General features: G+C 37.4%; 3 protein-coding genes and 1 long non-coding RNA gene across 6 annotated transcripts in view; 1 reads left to right on the top strand and 3 right to left on the bottom strand.

Moving 5' to 3' along the window:
* Positions 1-22,947, bottom strand: part of LOC119070809 — a 531,393-nt gene that overhangs the window by 93,308 nt on the left and 415,138 nt on the right. The gene's annotated exons all lie outside the window — the stretch shown is intronic.
* Positions 1,801-7,786, top strand: LOC119070245 (serine/threonine-protein kinase PAK mbt). The gene is made up of 9 exons (XM_037174517.1): positions 1,801-2,074; positions 2,409-2,861; positions 3,079-3,361; positions 5,399-5,783; positions 5,841-5,961; positions 6,029-6,300; positions 6,368-6,424; positions 6,486-6,581; positions 6,640-7,786. Exons 2-9 carry the CDS (start codon positions 2,471-2,473, stop codon positions 6,964-6,966), a joined length of 1,932 nt encoding a protein of 643 aa, XP_037030412.1. The 5' UTR covers positions 1,801-2,074; positions 2,409-2,470; the 3' UTR covers positions 6,967-7,786.
* Positions 10,918-11,970, bottom strand: LOC119070698. 2 transcript variants are annotated; one of them, XM_037175159.1, is made up of 5 exons: positions 11,873-11,970; positions 11,610-11,807; positions 11,411-11,550; positions 11,180-11,327; positions 10,918-11,129 (listed from the first exon to the last, which is right to left on the bottom strand). In XM_037175159.1, the coding sequence occupies exons 1-4, from the start codon at positions 11,924-11,926 to the stop codon at positions 11,210-11,212; spliced, it is 510 nt and encodes a 169-aa protein (XP_037031054.1). In that variant the 5' UTR covers positions 11,927-11,970; the 3' UTR covers positions 10,918-11,129; positions 11,180-11,209. The 2 variants fall into 2 exon arrangements, with proteins under 2 accessions (XP_037031054.1, XP_037031048.1); XM_037175153.1 differs by having other exon boundaries at positions 10,918-11,327.
* On the bottom strand, positions 15,184-22,466 carry LOC119070078 (myosin-16). Of its 2 annotated transcripts, XR_005086457.1 has the most exons (6): positions 22,109-22,466; positions 20,951-21,062; positions 18,267-20,846; positions 17,924-18,195; positions 17,708-17,871; positions 17,512-17,650 (listed from the first exon to the last, which is right to left on the bottom strand). XR_005086457.1 is itself a non-coding variant. In XM_037174384.1 (5 exons), the coding sequence occupies exons 1-5, from the start codon at positions 22,188-22,190 to the stop codon at positions 17,295-17,297; spliced, it is 3,618 nt and encodes a 1,205-aa protein (XP_037030279.1). In that variant the 5' UTR covers positions 22,191-22,465; the 3' UTR covers positions 15,184-17,294. The 2 variants fall into 2 exon arrangements, 1 of the variants encoding a protein (XP_037030279.1); XM_037174384.1 differs by having other exon boundaries at positions 15,184-17,650; positions 17,708-18,195; positions 22,109-22,465.

Here is a 22,947-nt window from a genome sequence, read left to right as displayed (position 1 = left end):
TTTATGTCAAAATAATATGAAAATGAGTGCGTTTAAGTACGAAAATCAAATTTTTATGTCCTCCGGGCGAACAATAGACCATACCTGTTTTAAACTTTCATTGGTGCACATGGGATATTTTTATGGCATAATTCATAAGAAGTAGAAGATCGAACGATTTATTTGAATCATAACAATTAGGAATTATGAATTATTTTGGGTATAAAAGATTAGTAAATTTTAAGGGCAGTTATCAGACACTTTAACTCTGAGCTCAGGAGAAGCTTCAATATTGAGCTTGAATCGATGGGTGACTCACTTCCATTTAATCCATTTAATCCATTTAATCCATTTAACTAGAAGTGAGTCACCCCTCGGCTTGAATACAAATAGATCGATGCAAAGAGAGGATTGGCTCAGTTCCGCTTTATATTTAATTTTTGTCGCTGCACGGTATTGTTTAAATTTCAATTTAACACAATGGTAAAGAATGACCCACACGCATATTATTTTTACCGTACATCGGCAAACACCGCTAACACGCATTTATCTTTACGAAAATAGCTCTCTTTGCATCGGTCTATTCTCTGAGCTCAGGAGAACAGTTCGGCGCAAAAACCATTGATCAGCTTTCTGATTTCATAAATGCCCATTCCAGTCAACAAAAAGTACTCCGTGAGAGAGCGAGCTGTCAAAAAAACAAAGGAAAAATTGAAAAAAATTCAATTTTGTATCTCACACGGGGTACTTTTTTGGTAAGAGGAAAACAAGCATTAACTATCATAATTTTCAAGTAGTAATATCTCTTGAGACTTCATGAATCCGGTCCCCTGATTCAAAACGACCAGTTACTCTTACTCATACGAGTAAACATATGGACATCATAAAATTAAATCTTTGTCCTGTCTTTCAGTGATTTTAGGTTTATCTTATGCGTGTTTTTGTGAGACAACAGGTAAAAAATCGTTTTCCTCTCCAAGAATTTTTTCAACGATAATGTTCCTTTTACTAATAATTTAAAGAATTTTAAACTTTTGTCAACCAGCGCAAAGACTTCGTGGTAATGAGGAAAAACAAATTACGTTTAGAATTACCCCAATCTCACTACTTCAACATTGCCCATCTGAGAACTTGACCTTATGATTTTCAATCTTCGTCGAAGGAAACAAAAATTTTAAGACTTACACGCAGCGCTACGCACATTTCAAGTGATTTTCTCTCATTAGACCCTGATTTTCAAAATACTAAATAAAGGTCCTGTGCTGTTTTGTGACATCTACAAGTAACCTCATAGGAATACACTCTACAGCAACCTAACTACTTAAGGTGGTAAAAATCAATGAATATACACACTCAGGTATAGTCTAATGTCTAAATAAGGTATAAAAAGCGATACAACTTCTAGTCAATCAATCAATAAATAAGTTGGTATTTTGAAAGTGTCAAACTGAAGATTGTTTGCTAGATAGAGTATTGCCCTATAGTCATGCCGTTATGATTATATCTCCGTTCATTTGACAGATGAATTTAAAGAATAAAATAAAGGCGTAAGCGAAGGCAAAACGGAATGAAAACGGAGGACTGTGAATCCAATTTAAACTATGTGTAATCTTAAGACCTATGAAATAAATCATTTCGGACAGATGTCATGGAGGCAAATTATTATGTTTACAATTCCCGCCTTAAATTCTTAAAATATTGCGTAAAATCTGCTACCAATTCACAATCACCTCTGATACGTTTTTTTCACCTGTTGTACATTTCCAGTACTTCCAGTTATTCAAGCAGTTTCACACATAACACACACGCACACATACGTAAAGAGGTTTTTAACTGTTAAAAACTGCTACAGGCATAGAGCAGAATTCCATTGACAGTTCAGTGCAGCGTTGTGTGTTTCTCATTTTAATTAAATTTGTTTGTTTATTTTTCCTTTAATTAATTTCATCCGATTATCGGATGCTCTTGTTATTTGGATATACCGATACTACTATACCAACCCCTGTCCGAAACGCGTTTGCGACGTTTATGTTTATTTGCATATCGTCCAATATTTAAAGTCAATTTGTATTCAGAAAGTGTGTTGAGCGCGATGGTATGTTATACCAGCATTGTATAAGCGATGACATGGGTGAAATTTATGTCAACTTGGTGTTTGCTTAAAAAAAACGACCATAAAAGCACCAAACGGAATAAATTCTTAACGACGAAATTCTGATGTGTGTGGACCATTAGTTGGTGCGTGTCTAAGAAACGATTTTGTTCGTATGCGTTTGGAACAGGCCGTAATACGATAAACTAGGGACCGTATCAGTCGCGGCTGTTTGATCGAAGATTCAGTGTTCAGTGTATTGTGTGCTTTTTTGCATCAATATATAAACGAAGACATTAATTAACCACTTCCTGTTGGTTTTTCTGTTTTTCTTCAGTGCTCAATAGGAGAAAGTGATGAGATTAGTGTACGTTGCCAGTGAAATAAGCGAATAAAAATATGTTTTCGAAGAAGAAAAAGAAGCCACAAATTTCGTCGCCCAGTAATTTCGAACATCGCGTTCACACTGGCTTCGATAAACGGGAAGGCAGATACGTAGGACTACCGCTGCAATGGGCATCGATTGTCGGCAACAATCAAATACTTAAATCAACCAATCGACCATTACCGTTCGTTGATCCATCCGAAATTACTCCAACCGAAATACTCGACTTGAAAACAATCGTACGCCCCCATTTGAACAACAACAAACTGCAAGACGATCAACAGCCGAATGGAATCGTCCTACCGAAAACATCTCATGTGGCTAGATCCAATTCACTTCGCAGTTCCAGTCCACCTCGGATGCGTCGTGATATTAGAGGAAATGCCAATGTTCCACCTTCTCTGGGTAAGCTATACGACAGTCGATTAAGAGAAATATCACGTCCATAGCCAATAGTGTCAATCATTCAAAGTCACTTCAGTTTCCATAGAAACGTCAAACTATCAATTGAGTGTTGTTGTCTAGGCCCAGCTCTTAAAATTTCGATTTTCTTCCATCCGCAAGTTCCGTCCTAGCTTTACTAACTCGTTGACCGTTGATTCCTTTTTTTTCTCGTCTAAAGTTGAAATGCCGGAAGAACAGTCCCAGTTAGTACAATATCCCAGCATGAGACGAGGTGATGGCAGTAATTTTTCATCGAAACCACAACCCCAGCAACCGAATCATCAAGAATGGAATCGTCAACAGCCAGCCATGGCCGGTGTTCACGGAACCGGGCCACCAACCGGATCGTTACATAGTTTTTCCGATAATCAGCCGACATACCAAAACAATACGACCGGTACCAATGGCAACACTCTTAGCCCTATCAATGTACATACAGACATACCGGCACCATATTTACGGTGAGTTTGAATTTTGTGTGTTTTTTTTGGGTATATGGAAGGACGTAGAGCAAGACATGTTCGATTGCATAGGTTTGATGATAAAAATTATCTCACATATTCGGCCGAGCGAACAGGTAGTTGATTTTATTTTTTAAATAAAATTTACGTGCTCAGGTTCATGTTCAGTTGAGGTCTTATCAAAACTTGAATTGCTTGTAACAATTAAGTTGTTGACATACTTCAAACATGCACGTTTTTTACCGATAAGAAAAGGTAAAATAAATAGAGTACATACCTACATAGGTACATAAGTGCATGGCTTGTTATCGGGGATTTTAATTCTAAAACATCCGATTAGTTCTCGAAAAACTGAGAAACAAAATTTCTCTTTTTTTCCACAGAACTTTTAGATTCGTTTCCTAATTTTACGGAATTCTTTTCCGAAAGTTTTGGAATTCTTCGAAATTTTAGGAATTCTTTTTCGAATTTTTCGGAATTCTTTCCGAATTTTTTCGAATTCATCTACTGATTTTTCGGACCAATTTCGTCTGGGATCATATACGTAGCGTTTGAAAGGTCTTGGTCTGAGGAATTCAAAACAGGACTCCGATAGTCTCTAGCCACCATTAGTTGCTGGTAACAGATCTTCAAAGGTCGATAAATGAGTGTTCTTAGACTCATTTTACGGCCGTTACGGATGTATTTTGCGGATGTGAGTGGTTTCGTTATAAAGCTGCAGTCAATTACTTTCAGAGCATGACTAGTTTGATAAAGCTCTGCTATGTCATAAATGAGTCAAAATCTATGACAGATCTGTGTCGGTAGTGATGGATGCTGATGTGGAACTAAAATGCTATCTGTTACGTACGTTATCCAAGCTTTCCATGCCGCGTTTGTGATCGTGTATATAAATTTTTTACATTCAAAATGCTAGTTTACCTGCTACCATACATTTTCGATCACGAAAACGATCACAAACGATCACATTTACAATTTTTGAGAATTCTTCGAATTTTTCGGAACTCTATTCCGAACTTTTCGAAATTCTTCTCACAATTTTGGAATTCTTCTCAGAATTTTTTCGGAATCCCTTTACGATTTTTTGCAATCTTCAGAATTAAAATTCCAAATAATGAGCCCTGCTTAAATGTTCTAGAACTTGTAGCTTAAAGGTAACTCTTTCTTATGTGCTCACAATTTCGTAAAAACATTTGAATTTCATATTGTCAATGTAAAATTACTCCTAATGTATCAAACCACTGCATTGAGGTCTAGCAAAAACCTCAAAATTTACCGTTTAAAAGAATTTTCGCTGATTTTGCGTCGTTTGGGGTGTGGCGACTGCCACAAGTGCTCGTGAGTGGTACAATAGTATGTTGTGTTACAAGTATTGTAATGTTGATTTTTTCAGCACTAGACCCAAGTTTTCCTTACGAGCGGAGCGAGTAAGGAAAATTGGGTCGTGTGCTGAAAAAATCTCATTACAATACGTGTAACACATCATGCTTTGTGCCAACCGAGAATTGAAATAGACAAATGCACAAAAATTCAGAATTTTCACTGTAAACAATCACTCTTCGAATTTGATCGATCACGTTGCTTTGCATTTTTTTAAAACGAATGCTGTAATAACTCATACGAATTTCATTTCAACACTGGTTTGAGTGTTGTAATAAGCCATGAAAACGGGTGTTGTAATTTTGGACATTTCAATCTAGTTATCGATATTGAAATCCGTCGTATTTCAATTCTCGGTGGCACAAAAACTATACTACACTTTTTCGAAGACATTGAATTATACAGAATAGTAAACCTCTGCTTCAGTGGGTCAAACATTTGCGGTCCTTGTTTGTTTCATCAATGCTACACATCAGGTGGATCTTCTGTTCAAATGAGAATCGTTCTTACGACTAAAGAATCTAAAACTTCGACTCACTTTGCAGCAGCGAAATTTTGAAGCGAACATCTTCCTCACTACACAAATAACACGATCGATCGTACACTAAGCATTGATCTATCTACCCATAAATTGATCTAATTTCTAACTTCTGTTAGGCCTCAGCAAACATCACCAGCTGGTTCCGTTGGTAGCAATCACCGGCCGCCATATGCCCAGCATCCGCATCACTTCCCTCATCATGGACAACAGCCACTTCCACAGCATTTACAGCCACAGCAGCAATTCAACCAAAATCCGCAACATCAACAACCTCAGATCAATCGTCCACCATTGCCTACAACCAGTTCAACGGATCAGAATCTAAACCCACAACAGTCGACGCATGTTCATCAGCAACATGTCGCTAATTCACGTGCATCTAGTTCCAGTGGTGGTAATGCATCGACGACGGTTCAGAGTACTGGTGGCGGAAGTATTAGTGGAACGACTGGGCCAAGTCCGAGTGGCGTGAAACAGGAACAACGATTGACACACGAACAGGTGAGTGAGGTTTGACTCTTTAGTTGGCATTTCGTTTAACCGTTTCATTGCTTACAGTTCCGAGCAGCGTTACAGATGGTTGTATCAGCTGGAGATCCACGAGAGAATTTGGAAAATTTTATGAAAATTGGAGAAGGATCCACTGGAACGGTATGCATTGCAACGGATCGATCAACTGGTAAAAAATTTGAAACATTTTCGATTGAAATTCAAAAGAAAATTTAATTGATTTCTCTCCCACGAAGGTCGACAGGTTGCTGTTAAAAAGATGGATCTGCGTAAGCAGCAACGCCGTGAATTGTTATTCAACGAAGTGGTGATCATGAGGGACTATCACCATCCGAATATTGTCGAAACATATAGCAGCTTTCTGGTTAATGACGAGTTGTGGGTTGTTATGGAGTATTTGGAGGGTGGTGCATTGACTGATATCGTGACACATTCTCGTATGGATGAAGAACAAATCGCCACCGTATGCAAGCAATGCTTGAAGGCTTTAGCATACTTACACTCTCAAGTAAGGCGAAATTGTCGATTTTGTCGCTGTACGGGGTTTTAACTGAATTTTGATTGGTTCGTTTCAGGGTGTCATACATAGAGACATAAAATCTGATTCAATATTACTAGCCACTGATGGTCGGGTAAGTCGCTGTTGACTATGTCAATTAGTTTTCCGTTCTAACTCCACGACAATCTTCTCAGGTGAAACTTTCGGACTTTGGATTTTGTGCTCAAGTATCGCAAGAGCTACCCAAACGTAAGTCACTCGTCGGAACGCCGTACTGGATGAGCCCAGAGGTAAAATCTGCTTCTTTTTGTTCAACATGACCAATCAACATTTCCCGTATTCCACCAGGTGATATCTCGATTGCCGTACGGTCCCGAAGTGGACATCTGGTCGCTAGGTATCATGGTAATTGAAATGGTCGACGGAGAGCCGCCGTTCTTCAACGAACCACCACTGCAAGCGATGCGACGCATCCGTGACACGAAGCCACCGAATCTGAAGAATGTGCACAAAGTGTCGCCGCGGTTGCAAGGATTTCTGGATCGCATGCTCGTTCGTGATCCGGCTCAACGTGCTACAGCTGCCGAACTGTTGTCACATCCGTTCCTGCGACAAGCCGGACCGCCATCACTACTTGTACCGTTGATGCGAGGCGCACGCCACAGCAATTGCTAGAGATTTGTTTTTAAAAAAAATTGTCTGGTCGAATTTTAGCATCGTACGAGATGTGAGTTCACCGAGACGAATTGTTTTTTTTTCGAAAGTTTAATTGGTATATTGTGAAGAAAGAGCCCTACTGGAAAATTGTTTAATGAACATGATATGATGTGTGTAGTGTATGTACAACGTTTTACCAATATTTTGAACTTTCAAATGAATTTTGAACAACAAAAGTTCGATAAATTTTTTATTTTTATAAATTATCGGCAGCTGAATCTCTTCGGGTTGGCCGACTTAATTACTGAACAATGATCAACCAAATTGAGTTGGTTGGAATTTCGAAAAAGCGGCAAATTATTCCAAAAGTCAGCCCAGTTTCTTTATTGGGATCGATCCCGATTCCTACATTTGAACGACAATTTTTCGATATACAAAATTGAGCCCAATCTCGACACGATTTTACATAACGCTTGCAGAGAGGGAATAAAATGTTTTTTTTTTTAAGATTTTGTTGAAGCAGAGAGGGTACAATCTTCTCCGTCCATTATAACAAGTTCATGTGCCTTTGTACACCCCGAATTGTAATACTGAAGATTTAACATATTTCAATGAGATATATTTTATGAAAAATAATCCTGGAAAGGAGTTGACATGTAACATTAATTCTCCACTATTACTCATGGAACATCTATTTCTATTTTGTTTTAATTTACGTTTCTGTTAAATGTTTTTGCATTAAGATATAGGAGTTGTTGATTGTGTCCAGTTAATAATTTTGATCGGTTTTATGTCAAAGTACGAACGTTATTGCGGTTTTTTTAAATTTAACATATAAATGAAGGAAAAAAAAATAATTTCTCTTGAACAGGGTCTGATCGAATTGATAACTCATTCCATAATTTTAATACATTTTTTTCGTCTCGTTTATTTTACGTTTTAATTTTAGTGAATTGTGTAAGATATTTAATCTTTTTACATTTTTTATTTTTATTTTTTATCAGTTTTTATTAAAATATAAATTAATTAATTAATCGATCATGTGTAATATATTAATATTGAATTTTTGAAAATAAACCTGTAAATTGTAATCGACGAAATTGGTTTCGCTAGAGTATAATCAACTGTCACTCATGCTCACCGATCATGCATCCTATAGTAGACGGTTCTAGCAATTATCTAGTATCGGTCCTTGATTCCTGCCGGTAGTTCAACCGTTAATCTGTGAGCGGCCGTTATGTCCTTTTTTTCTTCCAATTTTCCTAGGTTCTGAAAGACACTTCTGAGTTGATTACGAAGGCGCAAGGTGAAAGAACAGGTAAAGACACTTCTGAGTTCTGAGGTGATCACGAACACGGTGACACACATTTTTTTTTCAAGTTCACATTTCAAACAATCTGTAATAGGGGTGTGCGATGGGTAAGGGACCGAGACTGGCGTAGTCCACAAAAAATTGTTTTCATCCCTAGGTGTCAAATATCGATTTTAAAATTTTTTTAAAATTGATTTACAACTTGCATAAAATTAGAGAAGCTAAATTTTCGAGTTTTTGGTTGCCCACATATTTCGACCTCTACCAAAAACTTACTTTGAGTTTTTTATTCGACTAATTGGTGTCCAATTTAAATGGAAAAAATAAAATCCGGAAGAAGTTTGTCGGAAAAGTCTTCTTTGTGAGTCGTCAAAGTTCGCCGACTTTTAAAAATTCGTAAAGTTATCAGGAAAATGATTAAATTTTTGCTCAAGAAGGCTTAAATTCTTGGGAATGTTGTAGGCTATCCAGAACAGAAAAGTTTTCGAAAATTTTCTGACAAACGTTTGTGTCGTGAGTGTTTGTCTCTGGCCTAAAATTGGGGAAAAATATCTCAACTTGACGACTCACGAAGAAGTTTTTTCCAACAAACTTCTTCCGGATTTTATTTTTTCCAGTTAAATTGGACCCCAATTGGTCGAATAACAAAAAACGTGAAAAAAAAGTTGGTCCATGGCCTTAGGATCACTGCCTGAAAATTACGAAATTCGCACTGTACCTGTAGAGCCTCAATATTTACAGAGGGAGCCTAAGGCCATGGACCAATTTTTTTTCTAGTGAACTTTTTCATTCTTTTTCACCCCAAAATTTTCACTTTCGAAATAGCTTCACAAATCGTGCGTATGGCGTGGTAAGTTTTGTAACGAAAAACGTCACAAGATTACATGTGTAATGTCACAAGATTAAAAATACATCTTCGATTTGTGAAGCGAAATTTTTTGTCGGGCTCAAAGGTGTAATTTGGTGAACTTTTTAAAAAGGAAGATTACTGTCAGTACAAAAGTGTCATTGTGGTCATATTACATCTTTATGTGAAATTTTTGCTTTTTGTTGAATTTTTCGATGTTTTTCAATTAATTTGGAAATTCGTTGTGTCATTCTAGCTCCGTAATGATTACCCGACATTGATCGGCTTGTTCGTGGAGTACAAAATTTAACATATGTTGTGATTCTAAATTCGACGATGGAAACATTAGAGCTGGAATGTTGGAATTTTTAATAATTTGAATGTACATCATAGAACGAAAAGGAAAAGGAATCATTTTTTCGTGAAAATATTTGTTTAGAGTCATGACATCTTATTACAATTTCCCGCAACTTCCTTCATAGCTTTTTTTCTTCAAGTTTTCTTTCCGTGCAATCTGTTATGAGTATGTTTAACAACAATTTTTACATGCTACATGCGTCGAAAACCGTACTTTTTATGTTTGAAGCACGTCTTTCGACGCCCTCAGCATGTAAAATCCATTACATAACTCGGGATAAAAGTGAAAAGTCTCGTTTTCGTGTGTTTATTGACCTCGGCTTCGCCTCGGATCAATAAAATTCACACGAAAACTCTACTTTTCATCTTTTTATCCATAGTCATGTAAAATACTATTTTATTTGCCTGAATTTATATGCCTTCGTAAGTGTCTCAGAAAAAACAGCTTTTCAGAACCTTGGATTTTTCATTTGAGAACATATCGACTTACCTTCAAGACATGAATTATAGAGAAAAGTCCAAAGATTTCACATTTTTTCCTGTATTTTTCAGAACTAAAATTCTCTAAAAAAGGCCCTTTACAGTACTAGACTGACTACCAAAAGGCCCTTCGGGAAAAGCGGGAAAACGCCCCTAAAATTCGAAAAAAGCTTTTTTTCATATAAAAATGCAAAAAGCACTTCCAGAATCGCCCTACTTACCAGTATGGCCAGTCGGCAGAGTCGATGATTGAACAACTTTATTTTCCGAAGTTCTGTTCAAGAAAAGTGATAAAAGTATTGTTTTGGCCCTAAAACTCTTTTCCGTTCAGCCTCACCAAAAAATTCATTTCTCTTCCCTATTCACTACAATAAACTGATTTGAGTTCTTTGATCCTTTCTGGATCATACGAACATACTAGGTTCCACCTTTTATGTGGGTCAGGTTCATTGTGGGCAAGCATCAAAAAATAATTGATATTTTTAACTCTCTTAAAAGTCATAACACAGAAAATTTACTGATGACCCAAGAGGTGGGGCATAGTTAGTGAGCTCGTGAGTAACGTTTGTAAAAATAATGTCGGTTACAGGAACATATCATACATTTCACATAGTGAAAGTAATGAACGTAAGACGTATACTCCGCCAATTCACAACGAGGCGTGCTAGCTCAGAAATGTTTTCCCGACTATGACTAGTAGCGTAGAATTCAAACCGTTATCTACTAATATGCTTACCCAGTTCGCAATTAAGCATTCTTACTCGGAAATTTTGGACATTGGTCTCTCTCAGCTCACTTCAGCTGTCTATACAAACACTATTCTATATTTTGACTGACATTTAAATACTTGTAAATTCCAAAAGCTACTTGACACTTCAAAAAAAAGTAGTTTGATTGCTAGAGAGAGTGTTGTTTGGACATAAGTGACTATTGCGAACAGACGGCCAACGAAATAATTTTGATTTTTCTCAATTGTTCAGCAATGTTAAAATTTTATTTTTATCAACAGAATTACAACCGTAACCAAAAAAATAAATATTCAAATTAGCAAAGGTTCAGTTATTGTATCCGTTAACGACGATAAAATTAAGCGATGAACTTTGGAGGCTAAAATTGTTATGTGTCAAAACTTAAATGAAGTAAAAGATTATTCTGTTAAATAAACGGGTATAGATTAAAAGATTCGAATATTCATAATAATTCTGGTGATATGCTCGCTGTAGTGTGCGGCAGTCATCTTCCAATGAGTGTTAATTGAGTGTTCTCTAATCGAATTCCAAGAAAAAAGGTGCAACGTAGAGAAGACTATAACCCAAATTGATTCTCTGTTGTTTGTTGCCCTCATCTTGCAAACACTTCAAGACGATGTAGGCAGTTTCACAGCTAAATTCATAATAAAATAGTAAACTCTTAAAGATTTTACACACACACACACACACACACAAATCAAACGTTACAAAATGTACCTATCTGTGAATGACGCCTTCTTTTTCTCACATACTCCTGCAGCCTTTTCGGCTGCTTGTACATATCCTCTGTCTTGACCCAAACTTGTTTTTTTAATAAATTCCAAATAGTTATCTTTTTGGAAACCTTTGTTGTTGAACTGTTAGTTATAAGAATAGTTGATAAGAAGTTCCTTTTCTCGATGGCAGATATTTATACCCAGTTCAAATCACCCATCTGACAATCCATCAGACATTTGGTAGCTGTAGTCGTTAAAGGTTTCGCATCACAAAGTCCTCGTCGGTCCGCCTCTGTCACTCTGATGCCTGCTTGGTTAACTTTATCTGTACATGTCTGGGTTCTATTGAAACATTCATCGATTCTTAGATTGGTAAATAACTCTTGTTCATAGTTGGCCTAAAAATCAATGAAATCTTTAAGTCAAATTCGAAAAGTAACCAATGGATTACGGCTACAGTAACCTGTACAAAATTCAAACAGATTATAGCGGTGATCACACAAAAAATTAACTTCATTTTTAATAATTAAAAAAAATGGTTTTACGAAATAGAATTCCAGATGTACTACTGGCGACGTAGACCAGGCGAGTTGGTTTAAATACTTTTTGAATCATTTAGAAAAATCCATCTGAATTTTACGGCTCTTATTTCCTGTTTCCTTGAGTCTTTTCAAATTACAGTCATAAATTTTCTAATTGCTAATTAGATTCCGAAACCGATTATATACATACTATCTGCATCATTCAAAACAGCGGCGAAATCGTGATTCAAATTTGAATTTTATCGCTATGCTCTGCGCATTGTGCGAATAGCCTAAGTATTATAAAAGGACTAAACGCACAATTCTTTATTATTCGCACATTCTAAAGAAAACATTCGTTGTGCATGTGGGACAAAACCCTTGTATGCGCCAATTCATCAAAGAATCAATTTAAACATGAACACATTCCTTATATGTACAATTGGTATACGGATGATTTAAGTAGGATCGAACCAAACACCTTTCTTATACCCAGAGGACCAAATACCTTCCTTATGCCATAGTACGGTTGCAGGTGTCATTCCGCTAGCCTTGCAACTTTTGATTTTTTTTTGATTTCACATGTTGTTTATGGTGAAAAAGTATAGAACTAAATTTTCTTCCGGAAAATGGAAAATCGATTTTCCGGCCAGAAAAGCCATCTATATGAAAAAATTAAAAGCCAAATATCTCCTGAAGAATTGAGTCTTTTTCAATAATCTTTTTTTTTTCTGAAAAGGGTCATTCTATGCCCACATTTTGTGGAACAATTTTTTTTTGGGTAAGTCCACATGGCGTTGGTATCGGTACTTTCCCAAAAAGTGTACCGGAAAATTCCTCAACTTTGTGGACTGATAACTTGGCCAATTCTTAGTCCATTTTATTGAGAAAAAGTGATTTGGAAAGGTATAAGTGAACTCTTTCGAAATCCGACCTCTGATGATCTTTGGCAAACACCTTCCTTACACCATTGGTATAAGGATGAATTTAGTAGGATCGAACGAATCATCTTTCACATACATGCAATACCGCTTACAACTTTTTCCGATGAGGGTGCATCTTCTACATTTTACTTAAATTAAACCGATTCGATTAGAAATTTTTTACTTACAAATCCCTCAATGTAGGTTGAGTTTCAAAGCCACTGACAAATCAATCGTTCAGCAGTAAGCAGACGGTTCGACCTATTAAAGAACTTACCCAGTTCTTCTTCCTGCGAAACGATTTGTTATCGGAACTGAAATGTACCAACCGGAAGTTGTTGCGAAAGTATATAAGCCCTGAAGTAAACGTAATGCCAACGCCACTTCAAGCAATCTTCAGCGGATCACAAATAATATGGAAACCAATTTTCGGGTGAGTTTAAGTCCAACGTCATATCTCGTTTAGTTTAGCCCTAACGATTTCTATAGAGTGTTATGTTTAGAGCGAGAAGTACAAAGACCAGTTAATTATTACTTGACTCGAGTTACTTATTATTGACTATTTTCAAATTTTTACACATCCCTCAAGGCATGTCATAATAACTGGTCCTAATCATACTTCCTTATCTCTTATCATAACAGTCTATTCTAATCATAACGGTATGTAGTGTGTTTAAGAACAGCTAAACCCAGTCAAATTAAACTTGTCTCGGAGTCTGCTGCCAAATATCCATAAATGAAAAATAGAATTGTGAATCGAAAAGAATTTGTTTGCGATTTCTGACATTTTGACGTGTGACGTGTGAGATCATTTGCAATACCCTAGTCAGAAATCCACTAACTTAATGTAGACTGTTATGATCTGAGCGGGAAGTTCGAATACTAGTTAATTATAGCTTGCCTTGATGGCTTTGTCTTTGCAGTTTTTCCATATAAAATTCCATTGGCGCCAAGTTTAAGGGTTCAACGGGGCCAAATGCCATCCATGACAACCCTAAAATTCTTTAAATTCCTAGGGTTTTCCATTTATTTTTTCATTTTGTGCTTTCTGCCCTCCCACGACATCCTCGTGAGGAAACCTAAAGTCGTCGCCTCTGTATTGTTCTGGCATATTTTCTTCTGATTCCCGCAAGGTAGCTTAAAATAATTGGACTGAACTATATCTTTTCTTCTCTCTCATCATAACAGCCTAATGAAATCAAAAGTGCTACATCGACTTCACCAGACACTTGGATTCCGTGGATTTTTACGGATTTATATTACCTTGGTTGATGGTACTTTGGTCTTTCCATCTAAAATAACACGCATTGTGATTATTTCCTAATAGTTTTATTGTTCGATTGAATTTCAATTAACTTGATTACCAATTTTAGATTATATAATATTTTATAGGTTTTTTTTCCTTTAGTAAATAAGTTTTAATTCCTTTCAATACACTGCCGCCGCTTGGTACTTTCGACATACTATTAGGTGTGCGAAAAAGAAAACTCAACGACCAAAACCAACAAAACTTTAAAATGCGAATTAAATTCTCCATAAAAATATATCGGACCATTAGGACTTACGTTTGGATGGTGGTGACTAAAAGGAATGTACAGCGTACACATTAACTATATTCAAAATATATGAGTGATTCTTTTAAAAATAAATTCAAATTCTTCTTATCACAGACGTGCGTTTAAGACTTATTTCTTTAAAAAAAAATTCATTCAATATGTAGGATAGGAATGGTTTCTATTCCATTCGAAAATTTTACATACGAATCACCATCGGGTTTAATAAAAATAATAATAATTCAATGAACGGATGCGTTTTAAAATGGATGACGGATCTTCATGTAAAATGTGTGCCTAAAAGCTTTGGAAACACACAGAGCTATCAAAAAGTCACCATACATTATGAACACTAGAAAGGACCATTGAAATCTTTCAGCTCACTTCTATTGTTTGCATTATACATATAAATATAAAGGCTACGAATAGGTCGGGTTTAGGTCGACCTGTGAACTGAAAATGAAAAACATGACCTGACCCGATTTAAATTTGACATTAACTGATCTGTTTAAAATTTAACTTGACCTGACCTGTTTCAACTTTCACTTGAATTGACCTGATCCGTTTTGCATATTCTTTTACATTTTGATTTTTGCGAGCTTCTAAAATTATGCTTTTCGTCTCGCAGTTTCATGCAATGAGGGATCTTTTGAATTTCGACTAACCGAAATCGGTGCTATTTTTCCGGGACTTTTTTTTATTAATGTCTAGTTAGGCCTTGGTGCCTAGGCCCCAAAACCAGTCTTAGATATTTTTGATCTTCCATACCTTGCTGGTTGTAAGTGGCCAAAAGTCGAAAAATGGGGTTTCGTAGTTCGGATTTCATTTCCGTAAGGTGGCGAGGACACGGGCTTTGTACATTCAAAGTTACAAGTTTGTCAAAAGTTGTGGTAAAAGTTGGTAAAACAGGTCAGACCAGGTCATGGGCAGGTCAAGATAAGTTCACAGGTCATGTCAGGTTTCCGATTTTCAAGTTCATGTCAAATCAGGTCAGGTCAAAATCTATCAGATCGGGTTCAGGTCGAATCATTTTTCAGTGTTTCCGCGTCAGGTTTCAGGTTGACCTGACCTGTTCCGATTCTTAAATTTATGTTTCCAAATTTTTTAGTCACACTGTACTTAAACTATTAACATGTCCACACAAAATCTTATATAAATGTTCTATGTTTACATAACTCATTCTTTGTCTATAATTTCGCCGAATGCTTGACAATATCGAATCGGCGCTCTGTCGTTCATTGCTCTCTACCAACACAACTCTTTTTCTCCAGTCGCATGCATTATTGGCCATGCAACAAAGTGTTAACAAAATGTTCCTTTACAAATAAAACTTTTATCGATTCAACAAAGAAATGTGATCATACGAGCATAAAACCGTTAAAAATATTGCGTTCAGCATTTCGAAGGGAAATAGTTCTTTAAGCGCATAAGTATTGTGATAAACTAAAAGGGGAGAAGTCTCTTTCTCATAGAATTTTGCAGCAAATTTTACAAATACGTTAAAAGTGGTAAAATTCACGAGCAATTTTTCATTGCTGCGATAGGCTTTTCTGACAACACCAAGGGATATATAAAACAACCAATTTTCGGGTTAATTCGAGTGCAGCGCAGGTTGACGTCGGTCGTCAGTATACCACTTTTAAATAGAATTTTTGCATCACTGAAATCATTAGCACTATACGACACAAAACGAAATATGACGCAGACGCTGCACTTTCACCTCAAACTTGGGTTTCGTATTTTTTGTGATCAGTTGAAGATGTGCATTACCTTCAGTGGTCAGAATATGGCCTCGTTGCCATGCTTGGAATCTTTGTCTTTCAACGAATGTATGACAAACTGTCCGATTGTGATATCTGAAGATACACAAATGCTGTTGCGTTGCCTAGTCATAGTTTTCAAAAATGTCAATTGGCTTCTTATCCTTCCTATCGAATTATTACGTCATGTGCGGATCTTGGAATTGCTTTTTTTATCAAGGAAATTGAATTAAGTCATTTGTGGCCGACCCCAATGTAAAGAAATGCATGTCTCAACCCCTCCATCATTTTTTCTGAATCTAACTGTATCGGATGGGACAGCGAACATTTTGTGATACTTGAGAACCATCTGTATGTTTTTTGATCATCTTGCTTCGGAATCTGTTATTTGCAGTTTTCCCATATTTTTCCAAATTTTCCTGGATTTTCTCAAAAAATATTTTCGGGAAAACCTCAGAAAAATTGGAAAAGTTAGAAAAAGTTTTTTCCTTAAAATAGTCCCTGCTTTTAGGTATTAATAGTTTCCATAGCTATTTGATCAAAAGCTCACAAGTGAGTTTAGCAGTGTAGAAGTAATAAAGCTTTTAAATCGACAGAGTTCGAAAATATTCGAAAAATTTCAGAACCAATGCCGTATACGCTAGAAAGAAATAGAAATGCTCGTAACTTAAAAAAAAAAGCTCGTTATCGATTCGCAAAAATGTTAAGCAAAGAAGGCAAAGCTTTCGGCTTAGAATTTGGATTGTCCGCGTATAATATGTGCATTTCGAAACATCAAAAATAGAATTGTTGAGAATATGATGATTTTTTCGAATGAAGGACCTGTAGAGTTAGGCTGTTCATCATTCGGACCACCTGGATATATGGACAGTCTTCGTTTTTTCAGTATTTCGTTTCCGAACAAAAGCTTTAAAGTTTTGCAATAGAAATCTTAGCCATAAGGAATTCACGAATTAATATCAATCTTAGTTGTAACATTAGAAATTGTTGATTGGTTTCTGATTTCACGGACAGCTAGAATTTAACCGTCCATGTCTATTTAGTTAGCATAGAAAATAACAAAGAAAAAGAATTACGAAAATGAGTTTTAAGTCATAATGTTTGACACGATGCGATTGGTTGCTTCGCTTATAGATTGGCCTGCTGTCCATTGCTGAGCAGCTCATGTTCATTTTTCGCTAATCGCAACCAATTTCGCAGATCTTGTGTTCGTTCGACAAGGCTCGTCGTGTAGCCACCTGGCGATTGGGATACAATCATATTGGCGGCTAATGTTGACATCAAACCACTAACAGTAGGAACGGCTGAAGTGGGCGAATTCCGATTCGCTGCTAATTGACGATAGGTTTCCAAACGATCAGCTAGAGTTGGAATGGGCTGCGTTTGATGGACGACTGATTGTGGCGTAACCGATGTTGTTCCGGTGGTCAACATGTGTGGCCAATTGATTTCTGAATATAGCATTGAGGGTGGTGGTGGTAGACCTGGAATGTGATGGTTTTAGTGTGGCCTATGGGTTCGCGTTTCTTACGAATACTTACCATGGGCTTGCTGTTTGCTTAATATTTCCCAAATTTCCCTAATTTCGGCATTCAAATGCTCCAAGCTCTGAATAATGTCCGACGACTCCTGATACATTTCTTTATGTCGATTCACATTGTCATGGTTGGTGTCACTCGCAAAGTCAGTGCTACTGAATCCAGAACTGGAATGCGAAGACAGATCACTAATTGTCGCATCGTCTTTACGCGGCTTACTATCGTCGGCTGATAGTTCTTTGGCTTTCTCTTTTTCGTATACTCGTTTCAATGATTGTTCCAAGTGCCGCAGACGTATCACTTTCTCGCCCAGTAACGCTCTGGTTCGATGCAAATTCACTTCCATTTCAGTCAGTTCCTTTTCCTCCTGGATCAACTGATCCAAAGTGTGTCTGGTGGTGCTTTTATGTCTCTGTTTGATCTCGCGTTGTCTGGCTCGGAAATTGGTTCGTTGTGTTCGCAATGAATCCTTGGCTCGTCGCACAGAGTCTCTGTAAGCATACACAATCCATGGAAATGATTTGCTATTTTCGGTGTAATTCTTGCAAATTCAGAAACTTACCTCTCCAAGTGAATGCGGTGCTTGAAGAATTCAAGCTCGGAACTGGAACCTGCATGATCTTTGCCGACATCAGTGAATGGATAGCGTAGATGGTATGTGGTATCAAGCGTATTATCTGGAAATTGGTCCTCCAAATCTTCGAGTTTCTGAAGTTGACGCCTCAAATTTTCAACTGGTGTACAAGGACGAGGAGGCTCTGACCGATTCATGGAATTCAATCGAGACGTCGAAGCAGATTTGGCTCGGGTAAATATCTTTTTTCGTTGTCTGCCAGGCGCTTCGCGTTCATTATCTCTCGCCACGTTATTGTTCTCTTTGTTTCTCGTAAACGTTTCTGACTCCGAATTTCCATTGTCGCTCACTGTGGGTTGAACGGGAAGATGACGGACACGATTCAGATTATTGGAAACGGTTGTGTCACTTTGACTAATCGATGTTGTGTCGTCGTGATAATGTTGAATGTGTGAAATGTATTTGGCCGCAGCACCAAATGACTGCTTTTCTTTGTAGTCTCTCTCAACAGATTTGTCTCGCAATTTATCCCGAGACTTGATTTGTGGCTTAGGTGTAGATGGAGCTGTAGGCGGTCTGCCTTGCCCCAAATGCGGTCCCGAAATGGAAGTGCTGCGAACATCACTACTTCCGGCCGATTGTTTGTTCGAATTCGAACGTTCAGTCTCAGATCCAGTTGTGATACTCTGGTGATCTCGACGCCGACTTCTCCTTTCCAAGGATATTTTAACATCGGCCTTGAGTCTGACGTACTTCTCTTTTAAGCATCTGTATTTGTCTTCCAACAACCGTTTCTCGCAGCGCATTTTCTCAAACTGGTGACTTTCACCGGACTCACGCATTCGTTGCCTTTCCACTTCAAGTTCATGGGCCAGTTTGTCTTTCAGTTGGGCTAAGTTTGTTGCATGATCTTTTTTGACTATTTCCTCTTCCGACTTCAAATCCCGTTCGAGATCTTGGAGTATTTCTGCATGATTTCTCTGTAAAATTTCGACCGCACTCCGATGTTCGTTGCCAATTTCCTTGGTCTTACACTGAAATTCGTCCTTCAAGCGTTGGCTAAATTTTTCAACCTCAAAATTATGTTGAGACTCGAGCTCTATTTTCAAATCACGAATCTGCTCCTGCAACGTTTCAGCTAATTTGGAAAGTTCGTTCTGATGGTCTAGCTCCAGTTTAGCGCGCTGTGTTTCGAACTTTATCTTCAAATTTTCCTTCTCCTGTGCCATCATTTCCTGCAATCGCTTCTCAGTCATTGCTCGTTCCAATTCTATGGCATCTCGATCGGTCTCGTACTTCAAATCGGACGTTATTTTCTCCAAGTTTTTTTGACCGTCTATGTCTTGCCTTTGTTGTGACAGTCGCTGTTGCGATGCCTCAATCATCGTCCGCTCTTCAGCTTGCTCCTGGTCAAATAAATTAGATTTAAACCTATCGAGACGCTCTTTCATTTGAGATTTCAATTTGTCTTTTTCCAACATCTCGTCGATGTCTCCGTTCAACTTATGCTGACTACTTAGCAAAGTGTTCTTAGATATACCAATAACGGATCCACCGCCCGACTCAGAATCTGTGTCCTCATACAGTGGCCTAATCAGCGAAGTCTTTTGACGATCGAACATAGTCGACAAATGGAGTGGTTTACTTTCAGCCCCTCCGTCATGACTAAGTGTTCGACCCAGTGACGCTAGACGATTAGCTGGTTTTCTAATTTCATCCAAAGAATGTTGCGATTGTAATGTCGGTTTGAACGCTGAGTCTTTGTTCAACGTAAGAGTAACGTCTTTCACATGAGACTCAACACCATCGCCTTCCATGAAGTCCCATTCATCACAGTCTTCTTCACTTGAATCTCGATTCTCTATTTGAGTCGACCTTTCCAGATCGAATCGAACACTTTTTCTATCTTCTATGTCGAAGTCATTGGGTCTAGGTGCGATATTCTTGTTCCGGACATCGGTCAAACTGGAATCTCGAAGAATCCCCTTAACGCCGACATAGCCATGGCCAGAGTAAGTGTTACTGTTCCCCCAATCGAAATCTTTTGGATTTGCATTGTTCTTGTCGTCAACTTTCCTATTTGTATTCGATTTCAAAAACATTGATCCAGTGCCAGACAGGGTCAATCGCTTCATTTCTTTGTCCATTTTCTTAGTTCCGACTAAGTTCAGCGGCCTTGTCGATTCTTCCGTTTTGATATTCAAATCTATTTGCCCGATTCCAGCGTTTGCGTAGTTCGTAACTTCAAATCGATTGTTCCGGACGGTTTCAAATTGGATTGGTCCTTTCTTTTCGATCGGAGCAAGAAATCTACTTCCTCCATTACTTCCCTGGTTATCCATAACTTCCTTGATTATCGATTGATCTGTGAGAATATCCGAATTCTCCGTTCCTTGTAACGATTTGATTCCTGAGTCCTGTAAAGAAGTTTCTTCCGACAAATCGGCGTTTGGATGCGTAAGTCTTGCTCGTTCAACTAATTTCTTGTATTCAGCATCCAGGGGATGTTCCCACTGTCGCTCTTTCGTTTTCGTGTTGATGTAATAGATCACTTGTGGCTCGTGGAAGCTACGAAGAAAATGATTTAAAATCTGGATAATTGGACCAGTATCGTATTGGTCAAGAAAAAACAATAATCTACAGTAAAATAAAGTTTCAAATTAAATATTTACCAAATTTGCCAATCTCGAGGCAAAGCACGCATAAGTCCATCCTTGGCAATTGGCAAAAGATGAGATTCCCTTTTGGGGTCGATTCCGATTCTCAGTGCGTAATCTTTTACTTCTGAAATGTTCACAATGTTTGGCTTTCAGTAAAACTGTTTGATTCTCACATATGAAGCAATCCGTGACCCATCTCCTAACCAACGAAACTTCAAACCTAAAAATCTTTTAGACTCTTCTTAGAACATCTATGATTCTTCCGAATTCAATCCACTAGCTATTTCAAAACGAATTTTCGTTCATCACGGGAAGGGTCATGGAATGATATTAAAAAGTCGCCGAACACGTAAAGAATAGAACAGACAATAGAACAATAGAACACACATTAATGAGCTTCCATTGTTCTATTATTTGCGATTCTACTGATCGCATGTTCGGTCTGTCATCTGTCTATGACTAGCACCTAATACCTTATTAATACGGGTGAGTGCTTTAAGTGGCTCAAACCTGATACCCTAATTAAATCCAACACTAGAAATCATCGATTACTACATAAGTTACAGTAATCCAATCCTATTGAGGTGAAATAATATGAGACAATACAATTGTGCGAGTACAACGGTCGGCTAACCACCTTTTTCTCTCTAGGTAACGTTGTAATTTCTCGGTGAATATGTTTACAGAAATGAAAATGATCCCTAACAAACTCAATCAAAATTAGCGTAACAAAAACACAATTTTTGATGCACCACGGCACCGTTATGCATGCATGTACTCTATATAGGATTATTCGCTCGAACATTCATCTCTGCAGATAAAAGGGCAACATTTTTCGCAATGTAGGTCGGGACCTATTAAACTTTTAACATCCATTTTCAGTGGGCGAATAACTACAGCAAAATTCAATTATGTTATGAACGGGAAAAAATCCAATGCAAGTGACACAATCAAGTCACCCCCTCAAAAATAAAACCCTGCGGTGTTTTTGTACACGTATTGCAACAACATGAAAATGGTAAATCGATATCGGTATGGACACACACACAAAAAATGCCATGAAAAAATCCATAATTCTTTTTGAACACGCCAAATAATAATGAGCCGCCAGGACAAAAGAAATTCCTCTTTTGCGTTCCGTATTTATTCGACAAAAATTTAATTAATTACCTTCGTTCGATGGTTGATATCCTTCGTCAAATACTTCCTTGCATATGACCGATGGACTTTTACCAGCACCAACGTTTGTCATATTTTACCAAATTAATCAATTGATTAATGGTGGAAAACGACCAGTCCAGCTATTCGTTTCTTTTTTTTCACTTTCCCTAACACATATCGATTAATAAAAACAATTGTGTGCAGAGCATTTAGATTTCCAACTACTTTAATTTACTATTCGTATGGCGTGAGAATCTATGTAAATTTAAATTGCGCAACACAAAAGACAGCTAGAGTATGAAGCAATGGGTATTATATTGAAAGCGATTGAATGAAGAGACCGCTTCGACTGACAGAACTGAATGAAAATCTATTTTCTTATACAAAGGGAGTCTTACGGAGTTTTCCTGCAATATTTTCGTTTCAGAGAGAGAGAACGAGAGCGCAACTCGAATATTGAAGAGAGTTAAGTGTGGTGTGTGTTGACTGAATTGTTTTGCATAACACTCGTGGATGATGATCTCGATGATGGTTTTGTTATCACACACATTGTTTGCGATTATTTTTAGCTCGAAATTCAAAATATATTCATCTATTGTAACCTGCGGTGTTTGTTGTGACCATAACCATTTTTTTTAGATTTTAATCTATCGTATATGCTGCTAATAATGTCACTTACCCCTTCTTTCTCCGTTCGTAACACACCTGGTCGATGTTTTAGATATTTTTGTTGTGCAACATTCGTATTCGCGTTACTATAGTGTTGCAGTGTTGTGATGTTGCTGTTTTACATTTGATCATGCAGAATTTGTAGGGGAAAATGGTGTTTTTCTGTATTACTGATATAA

Source organism: Bradysia coprophila, chromosome II (genome assembly GCF_014529535.1).
Source record: "Bradysia coprophila strain Holo2 chromosome II, BU_Bcop_v1, whole genome shotgun sequence".
NCBI lineage: Eukaryota > Metazoa > Arthropoda > Insecta > Diptera > Sciaridae > Bradysia > Bradysia coprophila.
The sequence above is the reverse complement of the archived record's forward strand: the minus strand, read 5'-3'. Positions and strand labels throughout refer to the sequence as shown.

Coding starts and splice junctions, on each gene's coding strand:
- LOC119070245 (XM_037174517.1), top strand. CDS start 2,471: ATGTTTTCGAAGAAGAAAAAGAAGCCACAAATTTCGTCGCCCAGTAAT. Junction 5,784..5,840: donor AACGATTGACACACGAACAG/GTGAGTGAGGTT, acceptor CATTGCTTACAG/TTCCGAGCAGCGTTACAGAT. Junction 6,582..6,639: donor CGTACTGGATGAGCCCAGAG/GTAAAATCTGCT, acceptor GTATTCCACCAG/GTGATATCTCGATTGCCGTA.
- LOC119070078 (XM_037174384.1), bottom strand. CDS start 22,190: ATGACAAACGTTGGTGCTGGTAAAAGTCCATCGGTCATATGCAAGGAA. Junction 20,847..20,950: donor CCTCGAGATTGGCAAATTTG/GTAAATATTTAA, acceptor TTTTCTTCGTAG/CTTCCACGAGCCACAAGTGA. Junction 17,651..17,707: donor AAGCAAACAGCAAGCCCATG/GTAAGTATTCGT, acceptor ATCACATTCCAG/GTCTACCACCACCACCCTCA.
- LOC119070698 (XM_037175153.1), bottom strand. CDS start 11,926: ATGAAGTTAATTTTTTGTGTGATCACCGCTATAATCTGTTTGAATTTT. Junction 11,808..11,872: donor TCTGTTTGAATTTTGTACAG/GTTACTGTAGCC, acceptor ATTGATTTTTAG/GCCAACTATGAACAAGAGTT. Junction 11,328..11,410: donor AAGGCGTCATTCACAGATAG/GTACATTTTGTA, acceptor TTATGAATTTAG/CTGTGAAACTGCCTACATCG.